The sequence below is a fragment of the Babylonia areolata genome, chromosome 6 (genome assembly GCF_041734735.1).
Source record: "Babylonia areolata isolate BAREFJ2019XMU chromosome 6, ASM4173473v1, whole genome shotgun sequence".
Taxonomy (NCBI): Eukaryota; Metazoa; Mollusca; class Gastropoda; order Neogastropoda; family Buccinidae; genus Babylonia; species Babylonia areolata.
In genome coordinates this window covers 30,808,889-30,829,854 of record NC_134881.1, presented here as the reverse complement: position 1 = coordinate 30,829,854, position 20,966 = coordinate 30,808,889, and the positions used below count along the sequence as shown (strand labels likewise).

The 20,966-nt window shown below is 44.5% G+C and overlaps 1 protein-coding gene across 1 annotated transcript in view; it reads left to right on the top strand.

Annotated features, from left to right (window-relative positions):
• The first annotated feature begins 269 nt into the window (after positions 1–269).
• Positions 270–20,966, top strand: part of LOC143282925 (uncharacterized) — a 253,393-nt gene continuing 232,696 nt past the window's right edge. Inside the window, exon 1 of the mRNA XM_076588818.1 lies at positions 270–2,960. Coding sequence (XP_076444933.1) covers positions 2,108–2,887 — 780 coding nt within the window. The 5' untranslated portion in view covers positions 270–2,107 and the 3' untranslated portion in view covers positions 2,888–2,960. The remainder of the gene's footprint in view (positions 2,961–20,966) is intronic.

Sequence of the window (20,966 nt, the reverse complement as noted above, 5' to 3'; positions counted from 1 at the left end):
AGATGTTATGAATGATTTCCGATAGAGTTCGGTGTGGAATCTTGGTACGGTGCGTTCGAATGACCTGCGTCTATGGTAAGGGTTATTGTCTGAAACAAGACCAGGAACAAGATCATTTAGGTAGTTAGGGCATAGACCGTCAACCATCTTGAATTAATGCACAAGTTTGTGTCTTTTCCTTCTTTCCTTAAGTGTACAGAACCCTGATTCTTGGTATATTTTTTGGTGACTTGTCCCACGAACAGCTCCAGTTATGGTTCTTGGGCCGGTTGCACATGTCACAAGCTGTACAGCTAAATCGCTTAGCTGTACAGCTAAAATCGGGAATTCCCTGCAAGCGACGCTAACTGGGTTGCACAGGTCCAGTTATCTCTAGCTCCCCAGCTAATTTAGCCCCCCAACTTTAGAGGTGCTCGCAGCAGCTCTAAATCTCTTAGCTGATCAGCTAAATGTGTGTCAACATGGCTGGATTTATTCATCAATATTTTTGGGAGAGAATACAAAGAAGAAATCGAGTCTTCAGAGAACGATTTAACCCTCTTCAACAACTTGATGATGCAGAACTGTATTCACGCTACCGTTTTCGAAGGCCAGACATCCTCAGGATTGTTGATTTGTTGAGAAATGACTTGGAATTTGACATCCGAAGACGAGATACATTATCAGCAGAAATGCAGGTACTTGTAGCATTGCGTTTCTATGCGTCTGGAAGCTTTCAGAATGTGGTAGGTGACACTGTGAATGTGCATAAGAGTACAGTGTCAAGAATAGTTCACCGTGTATCTGCAGCCTTGTGCCGACATGCCAGGGAGTTCATTTATTTCCCCAATCAAGCTGATGCCAACAGACAAAAGAGACAATTTCTTGTAAAGAATAATTTTCCAAATGTCATAGGATGTATAGATGGAACTCAGATAAAAATCCAGGCGCCAACAGAAAACGAACATGAATTTGTGAACAGGCGTGGTAAACATAGTATAAATGTACAAATTGTTTGTGATAGTGATCTGAGAATCATAAACTGTGTCGTCAGAAACCCAGGCTCTGTTCATGATGCAAGGATGCTCAGAGAGAGCTCTGTTTGGAGAGATTTTGAAAGACAACCACCTCTTTTAGATGGACTGATATTGGGTGACAGTGCCTATCCCCTGCGTCAATGGTTAATGACCCCTTTTCTGAACACCCTTAATAAGGTGAGTAATCTGCATTAAAAAAACAGAAGAGAGAGAGAGAGAGAGAGAGAGAGAGAGAGAGGTCAAATTTGGCAAAATGCAAGCAGCTAAAGCAACACATTTCAACAGTTAAATGTTTTAATGGAAATACTTCAGCTTGATTCAGATTCACCACAACATTCTGACCAAGAAAACTGTCAATTCACACCTTACCGGTACCTCACTCTTGTTTAAAAAAAATGAAACTGACTGTAAACTTAAATGCAATTTAAGCACTGGTTGAATGCACTACTTGTGCATAACTGAATTACTCATGATACAAGTTTATGTGCTCAGAATGTGAATTAAAAATGGAACCAACAAATTTTGGGTGATGCAAAACCAAGAAAAGGCATTCAGCAAAGAGACATATTTTCCACTAAACCTTTCAATTAAATGTGAGTATCCTAATTGAGTTACATATGGTCAATGGGAAACATTTTCACAGTAATCAAAATAATAATTAATATTATAAATTTAAAGCCACCATTTATTGACTAATAATTAAAGAAATCTAGTACTCCAGTACTACAATCATGAACATTAACAGAAAATGTACAAGCTTTTGGTTGTCCTTTGATTTGTGTGTGTGTGTGTGTGTGTGTGTGTGTGTGTGTGTGTGTGTGTGTGTGTGTGTGTGTGTGTATGTGTGTGTGTGTGTTGAGGGAGAGCGAGTGCTGGATGGGGACTGTTGGGGGGGTGGGGGGGGGATCATGAGATGTGTCACTTGTTATTCTTGGCCAAGTTGTTTCTCCAAAAGCCTAATTTCTAATAAGAGTTTCTCTTTTTGTAGTTTGTGGACTTCAGCAGCATGCTCAATCTCTGCCTTCAGTTGTTGTTTTTGAAGTTCCTTCAGCTCATTGTCTGCACTGGCAGTACTCTGCAGTTGGGTCTTGATGATCTCCTTTAACTCTGTTGACACAGTCAAATACTTTGTGTACAGTTGTTCTGTCTCACTCTCTGCAGGGGGCACTCTGGTAAAGCGACGACGGCCTGATGATAAACCAGCAGGTGAAGAAGCTGAAGCATGTGCTGATGGGAAAGGCAGATTTGTTGGAGGCTGCGATGTCACTGTGGCAGATGGCAGGGATGTGGCAGATGACAGGGATTTGGCAGATGGCAGGGATGTGACAGTGGCAGATGGCAGGGATGTGGCAGATGACAGGGATTTGGCAGATGGCAGGGATGTGACAGTGGCAGATGGCAGGGATGTGGCAGATGGCAGGGATGTCACTGTGGCAGATGGCAGGGATGGGGCAGATGACAGGGATTTGGCAGATGGCAGGGATGTGACAGTGGCAGATGGCAAGGATGTGGCAGATGACAGGGATTTGGCAGATGGCAGGGATGTGACAGTGGCAGATGGCAGGGATGGGGCAGATGGCAGGGATGTGGCAGTAGTATATGGCAGGGATGTGGCAGTGGAAGATGGTGGGGATGTGGCAAAGGGCCAGGGTGTGGCAGTGGTAGATGGCAGGGATGTGGCAGTGGCAGATGGCAGGGATGTGGCAGGAACAGCAACTGTATTCCAGACAATGTGCCCTGTATCATCCGAAACAATCAGAATGGGCATTTCTTCCAGTGTTGTGTCAGGATTTGGTGGAAGACTGATGGAACACCCTGAAAGAGAAATACAAATTCAAAGCAAGGAGAAATACAAATTCAAAGCTAATTGAAGACCTATTTTATTTCTATTATTTGTTCAACAAATAAGACTAATTTAAAAAGAGAAGTGAATATCTTCCTAAGGCCATTAGGTTTTAGAGGCAGTGTTAATATGAATAATGAGGTGTTTAACAAATGAGTGATCACGTCACCCCTCTGACAGGGTTCTATTGCTTTTATTCCTTGGCAGCAAACCTGATACTCCAACACTCAGGTCCAGAGAAGAAATGGTAGTTGAAGCACCTTTTACTTATGATAACAACAGCATGGTGTTAGGCAGAATCAAACCTGGAGCCTTTTGTTTCCAAGTTCAACAATTTAAACACTCTGCCATGTCATCTCACATAAATGATTAATATTTCTTTATTATTATATTTCACTGGTATAAGCTGCCTTTTTCAATGTTCCTTATTTTGTTGTTGTTATTGTTGTTGTTGTTTAATGTTCATTCATTTTACTTGTGGCATTGGATAACTGGATATAGGACTAAATTTGTTTCAGCAAGAGCATCTTCATATAATAGGTTACTTTTTTTTATATTACTTAGTCAGAAAATTTTAACAAAGTAGAAATCAAATCACACACACACACACACACACACACACACACACACACACACACACACACACACACACACACACACACTTCTCAAAGATTCACATGAATCTCAAACTGTACATGGTAAACTTGCTGTTAGAACTGATGTACACATTGTGGAAAATATGAAACTAATGTTAAAAATAATAAATTAGAGAGTGGGGATGGGGTGGGTGTAGGGGTTTGGAGTTGTGGTTTACCTTACTCATTGTGTTAACTACTGTATGTCTCCTTGTTACTATGGGCCATATGGCCTGGAAAGACTGAATAAAATTATTTGTTATTTTTATTGTTGTTGTGTTATTGTCACACACACACACACACACACACACACACACACACTAGCACATCTCCAACCTTTATCCCAGTAATAGGCCTTTTTTCCAAATTGTATGTAGTGTGACACCTACAGACGTTGTGTTACATAATATGTAATCCAACACCCCACCCCCCACCCCAACACACACACAGATGCATGACAGCGAAATGAACATTCTTTGCTTAAGTGTGTTTTCCCCTGCCCAAATCTCCAAATGGATAAGTCATCACATACCTTTAATTTCACCTTCTCCGGAGTCAATGCTGCCTTCCTTGATTCCTTCAATCAGTGCTGACCCCTCAAATATATCAGCCATAATGTCTAAGTTAGGCATCTCCTCTGACTTTCCAGAGCCGGTAGGAGGGTTTTTTCCGGGCTCTCAGTTGTGATTTGGCCTCAGTAGACAGTTTCGACCATTTCTCTTTTATTTCACTGACAGTTCTTTTCACTGTGCTTACCGCATTCACTGCATCCGTGATCTGCTGCCATGCAGTTTGTTTGTTTTTGTTTGAAAGAGAAGCACGCAGCTTGCTTTGAAGTATCTCCTTTTTGTTTTTGAATTCTTCGATCAAAGTCAACGTCTCGCTTGCTGAGAAATTGGCCTTCCTAGGTTTTTTAGCTGCTGGTGTTGCCTCCATCTTGTTGAATCCAACAGTGTGAAATTCTCGGCAACTGAAAGCAGGCCTACGTGCTTCTTGGAAAAAAGAAAGGAGACACCTCCAGGAAACGGGGCAAATTTATTTTCGGAACGGGATTTCCCAATGAAACAGCCTTAGCTGGACAGGTAGCTATCTGCCGAGTTAAATTTGCTTGTGCAACGCAAATCTTTAACTGGCCAGCTACGGCTGGTCCGCTAAGCTAACTGCCCAGATAAGAAGCTGATCAGCTAGGCGTTAGCGGATCAGTTTGTTGTGCAACCGGCCCCTTAATGCTTCAAGCTGTAAATTTTCCAGAGAATCTGATTGTGCATCTGTGCAATTATCCCAAACAATATCATCAACATAGTCAAAATGTGGTAATATGAATGATTTGTACATGATTTCTAATGCTCTCCTGTTTAACTTGTACTTATACGTCTTAAGACAAGAAACCAACATAGTTACAGCATTGATTATACTTTTAATATGTTCCTCCCATTTACAGTTGTTTTGAAGTATGACACCTAGATGTTTATGTGTGTCTGTACTTTGTAATGGTGTGATGCCAAAAGTAAGAGGTAAAATTGTGTCAGTGTTTCGAGAAAAAAATAGTAACTCTGTTTTCCCCTCATTAAATTGGACTTTCCATCGCTTAGCCCAAGAATCTATCTTTTCCAAGTGCACGGATGTTTGGGTTGTTTAGTGCTGAGGACATACTTGTATCATCTGCAAATAGCTTAATGTTTGAATGAATGTCGTATACAATATCATTGATATAGATAAGGAATAACAGTGGACCAAGTACAGAGCCTTCATGACCGTTGCAAAAGAACAGAAACGCAGTATATCTGAACGCAGAGCATCGACATATACAGTTCACTTCTCTGTGTGTGTGTGTGTGTGTGTGTGTGTGTGTGTGTGTGTGTGTGTGTGTGTGTGTGTGGTATACATTCCATACATATAATCATTTTAAAGTAATACATGATTACTACACTATGTACATATTCGTGTCAGTCTAGACAATATGAAGCACACTGACGCTGAAAACACACACACACACACAGACACACACAGACACACACAGACACACACACACATACACACACACACACACACACACACACACACACACACACACACACACACACACACACACACACACACACACACACACACACACACACACACACACACACACACACACACACACACACGAAAAAACTGCGTGCCATCACTTCACTTTAAAAACCTCATGTTGTGGGGGCGGGGGGAGGGGGGATTGTTGTTGGTGATCTCTGTCTGTCCATGGGACTGGAGATCACACTGGTCCCCGTGGAAAGGGAATCGCTGCCGCTGAGCGACGATGCCAGGCTTGGGAGGGGGGAGGAGACTCGGGAAGATAATATGGTGTCAGCCCCTCGGCATCACGCTAAGAACCGGACACAGCCACACACACACACACACAACATCCGTACCGGGTGAGGGGGGGTGGATTCCAGGGATGGAGGTGAGGCAGCACAGGCGGGTGGCCGTGTCAGGGTGGGGAACGGGGGTAAGGGTGTGAAGAGAGGGCCTTCACTTGTTGTCAACCCCACCCCCACCCCCTAGCCCTCTCTCCCTACCCCTCAACGCCCACCCCACCCCCTCACCTCCAGCCCCTATTTCCTGATTACTGTCACAGCTTGGTCCGATTTTCGCGAGGCGGAGGACGACCCGTGTTACTGTTAGGGACTGTTCACACAATCTGATGAAGATGAGAGGCTGATAGGCAGGCACCTGATGGGCTGGTGGTAAGGGAGAGGGAACCAACAGAAAGCACGTAAGTGGTCTGGATTCCATCTAGCTCGTTTTGTGTGTGTGTGTGTGTCAGTGTGTGTGTGTGTGTGTGTGTGTGTGTGTGTGTGTGTGTGTGTGTCAGTGTGTGTGTGTGTGTGTGTGTGTGTGTCAGTGTGTGTGTGTGTGTGGGCGCGCGTGTGTGTGTCAGTGTGTGTGTGTGTGTGTGTGTCAGTGTGTGTGTGTGTGTGTGTGTGTGTGTGTGTGTGTGTGTCAGTGTATGTGTCAGTGTGTGTATATGTGTGTGTGCGTGCGTGAGTGTGTGTGTGTGTGTGTCAGTGTGTGTGTGTGTGTGTGTGTCAGTGTATGTGTCAGTGTGTGTATATGTGTGTGTGTGTCAGTGTGTGTGTCAGTGTGTGTGAGAGGGGAAGCAAAGACCACATACCATCAGAGAAGCGGTTTTCCGGGCATCAAGCTGACCCCCTCTCTCTCTCTCTCTCTCTCTCTGTCTGCCCTCCCACCACCACCTCCTCAACACCCTCCCCCCCCCCCCCCCCCCCGTCCCCCAAAAGTCTCCCCCCCCCCCCTTCAGATTTTCCCCAGGACTTGAGGGACAACAGAGGACCTGGGTAGCGTGGAACGCGTACCTCTATCAGCCCCCTGCATCCTGGTGGGTCCTTTCCCGTTGCCCAGCAATGTTAGGCGCGTCATAACTGTTCTGTGTGTGTGTGTGTGAGTAGGTATGGACGTTGGGCTGGTCAGTATCGCCGCTGTCACGGAGAACTAGGTCTCTAAAGACATGGGGGTCAAAGAGGGAGAGAGAGGGTGGTGCGGGGGGAGGGGGGGGGGGCAGGCAGGCAGAGAGGGAACATTTTTTGCCGTGACTGAAACAAGCGACATGGATGGGAGGAAGTGAAGAAACAGGTACGTTGACACACACACACTTACACATACAGCAACATGAATGGAAGAGTAGAATGTTGGAGACAGAGAGAGAGAGAGAGAGAGAGAGAGAGAGACAGAGACAGGGGCAGAGTCAGAGAGACAGAGTCACAATGTGAAAGAAAGACACAATCCAAAAACAGAGACCGGGTACATGGAGTGGGTAGTAAGAGGGTCACACACACACACACACACACACACACACACACACACACACACACACACACACACACACACACACACACACACATACACTCACACACACACACACACACACACACACACACACACACACACACACACACACACACACACACACACACACACACACACACACACACACACACACACACACACAAGAGAGGGGGAGAAAGAGGGGGGGTGAGGTGGCGGGTCAGTGGGTGGGTAGGTCAGAGAGCACTCAGACAAAGAGAAACGGGCGTCCTAACATGAAAAACAGACTCGCAAACCGATTAAGAATAAGGACCAACACTGCACACAACGATAACAACAATAACAACAAAAACACAAAAGAAAGCGGAGACAAGAATAGACCAGACCAAAGGCTGTGTATGGACGGGTTAGCATCATCTACCACTGCTGTTCAATTGATTGATTGATTGATTGATGTGGATACTTCTATAGCGCCTATCCTCGGTCAGAGACCAAGCTCTAAGCGCTTTACATACACGGGGACATTTGCACCACAGGCTGCCTACCTGGGTAGAGCCGACTGACGGCTGCCACTGGGCGCTCATCATGCGTTTCCTGTGTCATTCAATCAGATTTCAGACGCACACACATATACACTCAGACAGACATGTAAAATTTTACGTGTATAACCGGGTTTTTTTATTTATTTACCCCGCCATGTAGGCAGCCATACTCCGTTTTCGGGGGTGTGCATGCTGGGTATATTCTTGTTTCCATAACCCACCGAACGCTGACATGGATTACAGGATCTTTAACGTGCGTATTTGATCTTCTGCGTGCGCATACACACGAAGGGGGTTCAGGCACTAGCAGGTCTGCACATATGTTGACCTGGGAGATCGGAAAAATCTCCACCCTTTACCCACCAGGTGCACCGAGATTCGAACCCAGGACCCTCAGATTGAAAGTCCAGCGCTTTAACCATTCGGCTATTCATGACACACGAAACCTTTGTGTACCTTCCCACAGACCACCCTTCATGCCTACCCACGTCGACAGAACGAGTTTTCCTCTTAGTTATCATCCTCAACACTGCCACTATGGGAGCTTCATCCCGTCCCCGAGAGAGCCTGTCAAACCCAACTGAGCTGATTCAGATGATCATGATCGATAAATAAATAAAAAAACACCCACACCCACACCCGGCACCTAGCTACTATCCGGAGTATCGATAACTCCCCCCTCGGGTTCCTTAAACAAGTTACTCATCCCGAAAGCTTGGCCATCATGCCCAATGCCCTCGGCTATACTCTGCGCTGCCATCAGCATCAGCATGGAGCACAAACATCTCGGATAAGGGGCACTGAGCGCTTCGCCACAACATCTGTTTGCCTGGCAAACAAACCCATCAACGACACCCTGATAAAAACGCCACGTCACAGACCCCATGGAAAACTGACGTAAAGATGCTCCCCCCACTCTTGAACGAAACAGAGACGTTCTCTTCCCAGAAGCACTGCCCTGTATCTGCTGGCATGTTTGAGCGGGGACGGTGTGAAGAGTCCCGGAAAGTGAGATCTTTCTACTACTTCACTCTCACATCTCCTTGGGTCTCCGTTTAAACACGTTGCTCTTTATCGAGGATGATAGCAGCTCGGACAAGAAGAGGGAACACTGTCTGCTGCTGCTGCCTTATGATAGGAGTCCCGTAATAGGATTCGGAAATAGAATGGGGTGTTGTCTGGGTTTGCGGGAGGCAAGGGAGTGTTGGGTACATCGTCTGCTTCTTCTGGCAGCCGGGAACAGTGAGTGTGCGGATCACATGACACACAAACCTTGTCCATTTCGTCATTTCCTGTTTGTTGACGCAATCAAAACTCTCGTTTTGTACTTTTGTGTTCTCAAAACTGGACTATTGTAATTCTCTGCTAGTGGTTTTCCAAAATACATTATTCATAAACTCAAGATCCGAAACTCAACTGCCCGTCTTGTTTTGGAACGCCCAAAGAGTGACCACATTCCGCCTTTTCTAAAACTAATCCACTGGTTGCCGATACAGTCAAGGATTGAATATAAACTTTTCGCTCATTGCTTCCATGACATGGTTATAACATTCACGCTATGCAGTAGTGCGAGTGTGTGCGTACGTGCTTATGTGTGTATGTGTGTTTGTGTGTGGTTACGTTCCCCATGTGAAAGGGATTCTGGCAGTTAGTGTTGTTCAAACTGATAATAATCAGTGGGAGGGAGGGGGTGGGGGAGCCGGGACAAAGTTCGCGTCACATATAGGGTATCAGTGTCTTGTCACAGATCCCTCCTTCACACTGGTCGAACGGGGGGAGTCCACATCAAGGCAAGCCAGTTTCTCCACCACGGACATCTGTAAGTCACAAAGACCTTTTCAAACGATAGTCCACAAAGAGGCAGTGATCCCTACACAAGGACATGCTTTTAACTCTAAGGGACTAACAGCGATCCCTACACAAGAACATTCTTCTCGCTCTATGAGACTATCTGTCTCTGGACTCATCCCAGCACTGGCCTTCTGACTGACGGCACACTATCATGTTACCCGTTTCAGGTCTTAATGAATAGCAGGACCCTCCTGATGAACTGGCCTCCCTTCCAGCCTAATCTTCTGCCCGACTAACACAGCATCCCTCCTGTCCCTGGCCCACACGCCAAAGCAGTTAATTCTTCCTCTCTCTCTCTCTCTCTCTCTCTCTCTCTCTCTCTCCTTCTGTAACTCGATTAAGTGTTGCAGCAGGGAGGGAGCGGACACCAAGCTGGATACATTAGCGCTATCTGCCGTCTGCCTTCAGAGCTGTTATCGAAAGGAAATCCCCCTCTGTCTGCCTGACGTTCTGGCCCTGCTGCCCTCTCCAGGGATTTGTCCAGACCTGCACCACAACCTGGGGTGATAACACGCGCGTCTTACTCGACGGCTAATTACAGTCCCCCTCTCTCTCTCTCTCTCTCATCAGGACAAAGATCAGTTGTATATTGCATGGTTGAATCCTATTAATTATGTTATATTCGGGTCAGCAGAGTGATTGGACCATCTTTGGGTTGGAGCAGGTTAAATCGAGTCGTTTTTTGTTGTTTTTTTTTTGGAATCGTGTGAAGTTTATGAAGTGGTTTGAGTCAATGTGCCGTGCGGTATTGAAAACTGGAATTCAAGGTGATTGATAAATCTAACAAAACAAACCAAAGCTAGGCCAAATAAAAAAAATAAACTTAACTGAATATCAAAAGGAACGAAACATGACGGACCATTCTGATACTCTGTTTCTTATCATCGGAATATTAACGTTAAATCATTAGAACCGACATTAACACCTTCAAATCATATTACGATTGCTGACTCCTGGCACTAAAAGATTTAAGTCACGTCATTCACCAAATTTCGTTAAATCCTTGTCCACGTGTACTTCCTGAGTTGTAGTTCCTACCTGCCTACCTACCTACCTGCCTGCTTACATACCTGCCTACCTGTCTACCTACCTACCTACCTACCTGCCTTCCTGCCTGCCTGCCTACCTACCTACCTACCTACCTACCTAACTGCCTGCCTGCTTACCTGCCTGCCTACCTACCTGCCTGCCTACCTGCCTGCCTGCCTGCCTGCTTACCTGCCTGCCTACCTACCTGCCTGCCTACCTACCTACCTGCCTGCCTGCCTGCCTGCCTGCCTACCTACCTGCCTACCTACCTGCCTGCTTGCCTGCCTACCTACTTGCCTGCCTACCTACCTACCTACCTGCCTACCTGTCTGCCTGCTTACCTACCTACCTACCTGCCTGCCTGCCTGCATACCTACCTATCTACTTACCGCCATCCACACACCCCGACACAGTTGTTACAAACAACTATCCAGCACAAGCATACGCCCCCGCATCACCAGCCCCTTCCCCCATCCCGAAAACGAAGCACAGCTGCCTCCGAAGCTGGGTAAAACTGTCATGCACGTGTGAACGTGGCACACACTCACACACTCACAAGCAACAACAACAACAACAACAACAAAGCAAAAAAGCAAAACAAAAAAAAGCAAAAAAGCAACAACAACAACAACAAAAAAACACAAAAAAACAACAACAACAACCAAACAAAAACCAGCCTTAGCCAGCCCGCAGTATGTCATCACAAAAGACCCATCCACAATCATCGCCCTTCGCCTCATCAGCTGCAGAAGACTCCTTCCGAACGACAGACGACGCAGGGTAGGGTGGTCAGTGGTCAGTCATTCTGTGCAGCCAGACACAAGATGGACGAGGTCAGAAGCTCATCGGCGACTAAATGAGCGACGACGACGTGTGGGGCCTAAAGCGGCCAGGTAGATGTGTGTGTGTGTGTGTGTGTGTGTGTGTGTGTGTGTGTGTGTGTGTGTGTGTTGTGTGTGTGTGTGTGTGTGTGTGTGTGTGGTGTGTGTGTGTGTGTGTTGTGTGTGTGTGTGTGTGTGTGTGTGTGTGTTGTGTGTGTGTGTGTTGTGTGTGTGTGTGTGTGTGCGCGCGCATGTGTGCGTGCGCGCGCGCGCGTGTGTGTGTGTGCGCATGTGTGTGTGCGTGTGTGTGTGTGTGTTGTGTGTTGAGTGTGTGTGTGTGTGTGTGTGTGTGTGTGTGTGTGTGTGTGTGTGTGTGTGAGGGGTGAGGCGAGGGTGGGCAGGCCCATTTGACGAATGCCTCTACGTGTACTTGGGACAGGAAGAATCACAGCCTTGGTGATGGCCACGCTTCACTCTCAGTGTCCCCCGGGATCTGATGCCCGGACTGCTGGCAGTGTGTAGGTGGTGGTGAGAGTCGGTCCTTCCCCTGGGAGGTGAAGTGTCCAGGGCCCGGGGCGCAGGGTCTACATCATTCAGTTCTGTGACGGGCGCAATAGCCGAGTGGTTAAAGCGTTGGACTCTCAATCTGAGAGTCCTGGGTTTGAATCTCGGTAACGGCGACTGGTGGGTAAAGGGTGGAGATTTTTTTTTTTCCCGATACCCCAGGTCAACATAATGTGCAGACCTGATTGTGCCTGAACCCACTTCGTGTGTATATGCAAGCAGAAGATCAAATACGCACGTTAAAGATCCCGTAATGCATGTCAGCGTTCGGTGGGTTATGGAAACAAGAACATACCCAGCATGCACACCCCCGAAAACGGAATATGGCTGCCTATATGGCGGGGTAGGAGTTCCAACCCACGAACGAAGGAGAAGAAGAAGAAGATTCGGTTCAGTGAGTGTGTGTATCATTATGCAGTATGTGCAGTCATCATGCATGCGTTGGGAGCAGTGGAATCAGTTCACGATCTGAAAGACCGTTCATTTCGTAGCTGGATTACCAAGGACAAAACCAAGTATATTTCTGTGTAGGACTGATTTTAAGCTTTTGAAAATTAAATGCATAAGATGGGAAGAGAGATCATTGAAGCGTAAATCGATAAGAAGGAAAGGAAAGAAAGAAAGAACGGTCTGTGTGAACCACTGACTGAATCAATGAAATAAAACTCACAGCAGACTTTGACAAGTTCACACACCACAGAATTATCACCTTTATTCTGGGATTTTTTTTTTTTTTTTTTTTTTTTCCAAGTTCGGGAGTCAAACTTTCATCACTCCCACAGAGGCCTTTCCACAGACCCAGCTAACCCCGCGCCAGCCCCATCAAACTCCCCATTAATTTCTCCACGCCCAGAACACGGTATGATGGACATTTACGATCACAGCGACACTCCACAGCTTGGCGTGGTCCAGAACACAGACCCCCATAAAAGCCGACGCCTCCGAGGGCTAATGAGTCTGGAGGACCCTTAAGGACCTCCTCACACCTTCCCTCGTTGGCCTGTGCGCCTTGTGTCTGGCACCTTGTGACGCTCTGTAATCAGAGTGACCATCTCATGCCCACAATCTGGGCACCGGCTGGCCAGCAGTCCCCCGAGTCTAGACTGAGAGGGAGAGTCTGGATAATTATGATGGTTCGCCTGGACGTGGTTTCAGTTAACAGGGTGAGGTGAGGGGAGAAATTTTGGGGGATGATCGTGGTTAGAACGAGGAACACCCGTGCTGCCTTAAACACGTGCACCCGGGGATGAAAATCCTTTGGTTATGATTCATGTAAACGGTCGTCTCGTGCGTGAGATGCACGCGAGTGTGAGTGTGAACACGTATGTAATTTTTTTGCGATTGAGTGTGTGCGTGTGTGCATGCTTCCACTAAGAACAGACTTTTTTTCTTCTTCTTTTTTCTTCTTTTTTTTTACTCAAGTAAACGTACCAGTCGTGTCTAATGTGAAAGTGAAATAACCCGTAATTAAATTTGTCACGGCAACATGCGTACGTGGGTGGTTGGGTGTAAGTGCGTGCGCTTGCGGGTGCGCGTTTTTGTGTGCGTGCATCTGTGCGTGTTTTACACCAGCGCGTGACGTTGAAAGCATTTTTTCTTCTTCCAATCGCTGACTAATACATGACGTGTCTGTACCAAACGATAGCCTTCTGTTCACATTTAACACATGAAGCTTTCTTTTCTTCTGCTACTTCTTCTTCGCTTGTGTATTGTGGTTCTGTGTCTGGCATCTGTTATTCTTATTTAACACGAGAGGCAGAACAAAATAGCAGACTGTTCAACTCAGAAAGCAGGCCATGTATGGCTTGCAGTATACCAGACAAGGATAATTGCTCAAAGTCAGCCCTACTGAAGCCGCCTTGCCTCACAAGTTTCACTTGGGCGATGTGAACATTTATCGCTAGGTCTGAAGACAGTTTACATGGGCGGTCCAATCTTTGATAGGTCGCGTGGTGCGAGTTGGTTAGGTCCCATCTTCAATTAGACCCCTCTCAGCGAAGGCGTACAAGATGGGATTCGTGGGCAGAACTGACTGCGAGTATTTCATTTAAACAAAATTTTATTCAGTAAATATGTCACACATGTACAGATAGACAGCGGAGCAACAACAAGCTAACAGCTTATATCGTGCTCAGGAATGTGATTAAATTCGTTTGTTTCGTTTGACGGCTGGTGGACGCTACACAATTGCAATTATGTTGAAATACACATTTTCCAACTGCATATAAGCGACAGTCATTGCAGACATACATTGTTTCCCCTTTTTTCCCTACTTTTTCTTCCCTCTCTTTTTCCTTGAGCCGCCGTGGAGATTAATATATTTAAAGAATTTACAATGAATATAAACATCATTTTTTAAGATACGTTGTTCACACAACAGAAAGCAGAAAAAGGTAAGAAAAACAAGTTAGTGAATAAGATAAGAAATGAGAGAAGAAAAAGAAAAAAGAGAAGAAAAAATATACACATGGAGAGGGAATGACATTACACATAATCGTACTTGATTAGACGGACTAGACAGGAAGTAAGGAAAGATTACATGTCCAATGTAGAAGATATAGTTGGTCACACCTACACACCTAGAACAGTGCATACTTAAAATCTACTGGATTCAGTGATGAATTTGTGTACAGTTTCAAATATCAGCATGTTTATGTTAAGTTGAAAATTAGAATTACCATGCAGGAGAGTATGTATCTGAATATATTCTTGGGGAAGATTTAAGACAGTATTTATACGAGCCACGCTAAAACGCGGACACGATAGCAAATAGTGCTCAGCTGTTTCTCTACCATTGCCACAATCGCAGAATGGATCATCCACTAAGTGGCGATGAAACATGTCATTTCTAAGATCACTTATCTGAAGACGGAGTCGACAATGAACTATTTGTTCCTTACGTTCACCAAAATAATAATATATAGGTACAATGGAATCGTTAGCAGACAAGTAGCGTTTAAATGCACTTAGAGAGTTACAATTCTTGACATGGTCAGGGAGAGAGTTCCACAGGGTTGTTGTAGAAGGAAAGAAAGATTTCCGATATATTTCAGTATGACATTTTGGAACCGTGCGTTCAAGAGGTCTACGTCTGTGGTATGGGTTCCTTACTGCAACAAGATCAGGTAGAAGGTCTAACAAATAGTCTGGACACATGCCACTAATGATTTTATAATATTGTATAAGTTTGTGCCTATCTCTTCTTTCTTTTAGTGTACAAAAGCCAGACTCGTTACGTAAATTTTGGTGATTGGTTCCACGAACAGCTCCAACGATGGTTCTTATTGCTTCCAAATGCAAATCCTCCAGAGAATTTGATAGTGTCGCAGAGCAATTATCCCAAATGATATCAGCGTAATCAAAACGAGGTAATATAAACGATTTATACATTATTTCAAGGGATTTTCTACTAAGTTTATACTTATAACTTTTTAGACAAGAAAGTAACATGGTAACTACGCTAATTATACTTTGAATATGTGCGTCCCATTTGCAGTTGTTCTGGAGTATAATACCAAGATGTTTGTGTTTGTCTGTGCTCAGTAAATGCGAAGAACAAAATGTAAGTGGTAGAACAGCGTTATTGTCTCGTACAAAGTTTAATAATTCTGTTTTCTCTTCGCTGAATTTCACTTTCCAGAGTTTAGCCCATTTGCTTATTTTTTCCAAATCTGAATTCAGTATTTCTGCTCGAGTGTATGGGTTATTCAGTGCTAAAGACATGCTTGTGTCGTCTGCAAAGAGTTTAACTTTAGATTTGATATTGTCTACAATGTCGTTAATGTAAATAAGAAATAAAAGTGGACCCAAAACTGAGCCTTGGGGGACACCTGCACGAATCTTCTTATAATCCGATTTGTCACCTTTAATTATAACAGCTTGATAACGATCTGATAAGTAATCTGTAAACTGCGAGTATTTCTATTTGTATTTCTTTTTATCACAACAGATTTCTCGGTGTGAAATTCGGGCTGCTCTCCTTGGGGAGAGCGCGTCGCCACACTACAGCGCCACCCTTTTTTATTTTTTTATTTTTTTTTTTATTCCTGTGTGTAGTTTTATTTGTTTTTCATATCGAAGTTGGTTTTTCGACAGAATTTTGCCAGGAACAACCCTTTTGTTGCCGTGGGTTCTTTTACGTGCTCTAAGTGCATGCTGCACACGGGACCTCGGTTTATCGTCTCATCCGAATGACTAGTGTCCAGACCACCACTCAAGGTCCAGTGAAGGGGGAGAAGATATCGGCGGCTCAGCCGTGATTCGAACCAGCGCGCTCAGATTCTCTCGCTACCTAGGCGGACGTGTTACCTCTAGGCCATCACTCCATGGCCACGAAGACCATGTATGTGGCGGCATGTAATGTCGCCACGCAGGAGAGGACACAATACATGCCGCAACAGACCAGCCAATGATTATTATTAACTCTCTCCATACGAACGGCGAAAGAGACGACGTTAACAGCGTTTCTCCCCAATTACCACCATCAAAATATTACAAGCGGAAGGCTCTTATACTGAAGAGGTGAATGTTGACAAAGACTACCACAATTCTGACGACGGAAGCTAAAGGTTGGATCATTGAGACACCCACTGGACATCCGAGGGGTCTGTGTAGAGGAGAAGAGAGGACTGGCCGTACTGAGTGAGTTAACACAGGGAAAATCGTGGCTGGCTGACATCAGTATTTGTGTCAGAAACAGACACACACTGGACAGGAAATCGGTTGGCTGTGGCCGTCGTCGTAATGACGGGGCGGGAGGAGGAGGAGGAGGAGGAGGAAAGACAGACAGAGACAGAACAGAGAGAGAGAGAGAGAGATAACGATAACGATAACGATAACGATTTTTTATTCAGATAAAGGCCAAAGCCCCTTACTGAAGGGGGTGACATTAAAGAAAGATAAATAAGATTTTACATGACACACTATGCATCTTCAACACAAACCAACCAAAAAATATCTAACACAGATGTTCAACAACATTCACGTCGTAACTATTCTCAATCTCTTCAATGCCTCATATATATAAATGGCCAAGTTACACAGAGTAGACTCATGTCTTGACGACATGAGCAAATTAAATCTAAAGTTAGATGGATCTTTATAATATTTTGGTTGGATTAGTTTTTGTCTGAGGTCACTCAAGACAGGGCAACATAACACAAAATGTAGCTCGTCTTCCTTACCCAGATTACATAAACGACAAGTAAACACCGATTCCCTTAAATTTCCGTATCTAAAACAATGAGTAGCAATATCAGAAACACCAAATCTAAATTTTGTCAATGCACATTTTATAAATCTGTTCAATACCAACTCAATGTATGGTTCTATACCATGCGATGTCTTGAAGAGTTTAAACTGTGCAAATCTATCACTGTTTTGTATATGATCATGCCAGTCTTGCCACCTGCAATCAATAATTCGTTGCCTAAAGCACTTTAAAAAACCGGCAATATCTTCAACAAATGCAAAACCATAAGAATTCAAACACTGTCTAACACTCGTTGCCCACGTCTTTTTGCCATTATTATCTAAAGAATATAACATATTATAAGCTTTAAATGGAAATCTGTTTTCATCCATTCTAGTCACAGAGAGAGAGAGAGAGACATTCAAAGACAGAACGCACAGAGAGAGAGAGAGAGAGAGAGAGAGAGAGAGAGAGAGGATGGGATGGGACGGAGAAAAACAGTGTACAATTATGTATGTATGTATGTATGTCTCTCTCTCTCTCTCTCTCTCTCTCTGCAACGCCTTCTCCGTGATATATATATATATATAGAGAGAGAGAGAGAGAGAGAGAGAGAGAGGCGATGATTTTTTAGTATCTGCCCCTCTCCCCAATCTATATTACATCGTAACACCACGCAACGCAGCTCCAGAAACAGTGGGTAAACTCCGCGATTACGTTTAACGGAAAGTATGGACAAGGAGTCTTGGGGGAAATAAAAACAAACAAACAATATATATTTACACACACACACACACACACACACACACATACAGACTTTAGTATGACAAAGGAAGTTGTTTCTGATTGGTCCAGCTTGCCGGATGTGACCCCTTGACCCGATGATGGCTGCCGAGCAGCGTTGGGCCTGGCACTACAAAGACTCACTTCCCGTTAGATAACGGCTTCTCCACTCTGAGATGGAGTGGGCCGTGCTGGTCGTCGTCATAATCCAGGCTTTGTAAACAGTTAGTTGTGGGACACTTGATTGTTTGTTGCGGAGAGGAGAAGAGTTTTTCGTGGAACCCCCCCCCCCCCCCCACACACACACACACACACAAAACCACCACCATTGCCACGTGTGCAAATTCTTTGTTCCGGCAGCTGCCCAACAGGCAGTGAGAGTACTTCTAGCAACGTGATGCACACACTGCCTCGGAGAAGATCCAACACGTGCACGGCCAGTTATCACACGATATCACAAGAAATGAAAGAATCTGTGATAAATGTTCCACAAACGACATTGCTGATGAGTTTCACTATTTGTTTGTGTGCTCATGTTTTGAAAGCGTCAGAGAAAAATGTTTATCTAGGTATTATAGAATCCGCCCAAACACCATTAAATTCCACCTATTATTTTCTGGAGAAAAAAAAACACCCTAAAGAATACTGTTAAAATTTAAATCCTTGGTTTCTGCTATTCGCAGCTCTCTTTATTAATGTTTTGTTACGATTTTTTTTAATTGATTTTTTTGCTGTTTGTTTGTATTATGAGTGAATTAGTACCTGTCAATGTGTATATTAAGTGATTGAACGAATGAGCCAACTTCTTGTTTTTGACATCACTCTTTTTGTATTTATTGGATATGTGTAAATGATGAACGTATGTAATATGTCAATGCCCCCAGGGGGTACACGAAATGAACTCCTTGCCTTGCCTTGCCTTGCCTTGCCCTTGCCCTTGCCTTGCCTTGCCTTGCCTTGCCCTTGCCCTTGCCCTTGCCTTGCCTTGCCTTGCCTTGCCCTTGCCTTGCCTTGCCCTTGCCCTTGCCCTTGCCTTGCCTTGCCTTGCCTTGCCTTGCCCTGCCCTGCCTTGCCCTTGCCCTTGCCTTGCCCTTGCCTTGCCCTTGCCTTGCCTTGCCCTGCCTTGCCTTGCCCTTGCCTTGCCTTGCCTTGCCGTTTTGGTTAACCCCCATGCCTCACGATTAATTAAGAACAGGTTTGAATATCTCTGCATCATTATCAGATCCTTCCGACTGACTCAGTGGTGGAGGCGTGAATATTTTGTGGGTTGTCCTGAAAATGAATGATTACATAATAAGGTTGGTACCTAGAATGATACCAAAGAACTATCGTTGATCATTAAGCTGATTTTTTTTTTTTTTTTTTTTTTTTTTTTTTTTTTTTTTTACTTCTAAGACAAATTTCATTCACAAGGAAAAATGACTGTCGTGCATCTGTTGTGTCTGCAGAAAACTCAGAAACATGAGAGTTTATTCTACAGTACTTCAAGAATTCTATAGATGTTTCATTGACCTCTGCTTTCACTGTTTCTTTTATGTGCTGGCATGGAGGTCTCGATATACATAATAAGAATATGCTGAATTAAAAACCGTGAATGTGTGTAGCAAGGTAGCTTGTGTTGTGAGACAACACAGCTTGATGAAGTGAAGTGTACATACGATGTCCGAGGCTGTGATGATTGTATGTGTGATTTACTCTTAGTTGCCTTTAGCTTTTTTATATCTATTTGTTTATGTGTGTGTTTGTTTATTTAATTATTCATTAATTCTTTCTTTCTTTCTTTCTTGTCAACTGTGATTAGCGTATGCGTGGCTTACTCTAAGTTGACATCTGATCCTTTTATGTCTTTTTATGCATTCATATTGAATGACTCTACTTCTTCTGTATAGTTTATGTGTTTTATACGGCCACACATGAGTTTCTATTATATTGAGATAATAAAGCACTCCGTATTCTGTGCAATCTGTTGTGGATGGCGAGTTTGATTATGCCGCGTCTGTGGGCTGTTTCCAGGAAAGTGAATGTAACGAGCTCTTTTCTTCTCAGAAATTGTGTCAGTGTTTTCTCTCTAACCCCCCCCCCCCCCCCCCTCTCTCTCTCTCTCTCTCTCTCTCTTTCCGACGATGTAGCATTGCCGTCGACAACACCTTGTGGCCTTCACAATCAGTTGAACGTTTTAAAGGACTGCTGTAATTACATGAAATTAAATGTAGACATTGATGAAACTAAGGTTGTGGTGTTCAGAAAGGGAGGATTTGGGGGGGGGGGGCGGGGGGGGGGGGGAATGTGAGGTGTAGTTCTACGACGGTAAAAGACTTGAATTGGTAAAGGATAATTGTTACTTAGAGTGTAACTTTACAATCATGGTTAGTGCAAAAACATCAAGTACATTACCTTGCTACAAATGTATACTGAAAAAAAATTACCACATAAAGCATATCAAATGCGGCTGGAAAACACTGTTGGGTGTCAAATATAAGAGAAATTTTGTGTTCAACTGGTTTTCGTATTGTTTGGATGCAACATGGTACAGGAAATGTGAAGATATTCCGTGGTTTATCTTAACAGAGACGTGTTGATATGTTCATCCAAGAATGGACTGGCACTGTCAGAGATCGTGATAGAATTGAATATCACAGATCGTTTAAGAAGGTCTTGGAAAAAGAGAGAGATACTTTGGATATGGAAACATTGTAGAGAGTGCTGCGTACAAAGTCACAACCTCCAGCCTAACGATGGAAGTTGAAGCTGTGACACATGCCCTCCAGTGGCTATCGTCCATCCATACGCCCGGAAACCAACATGCCATGATTCTAACAGATTCAATGAACCTCATACAGAAAATTGAAAACGGAATGGGAAGCCC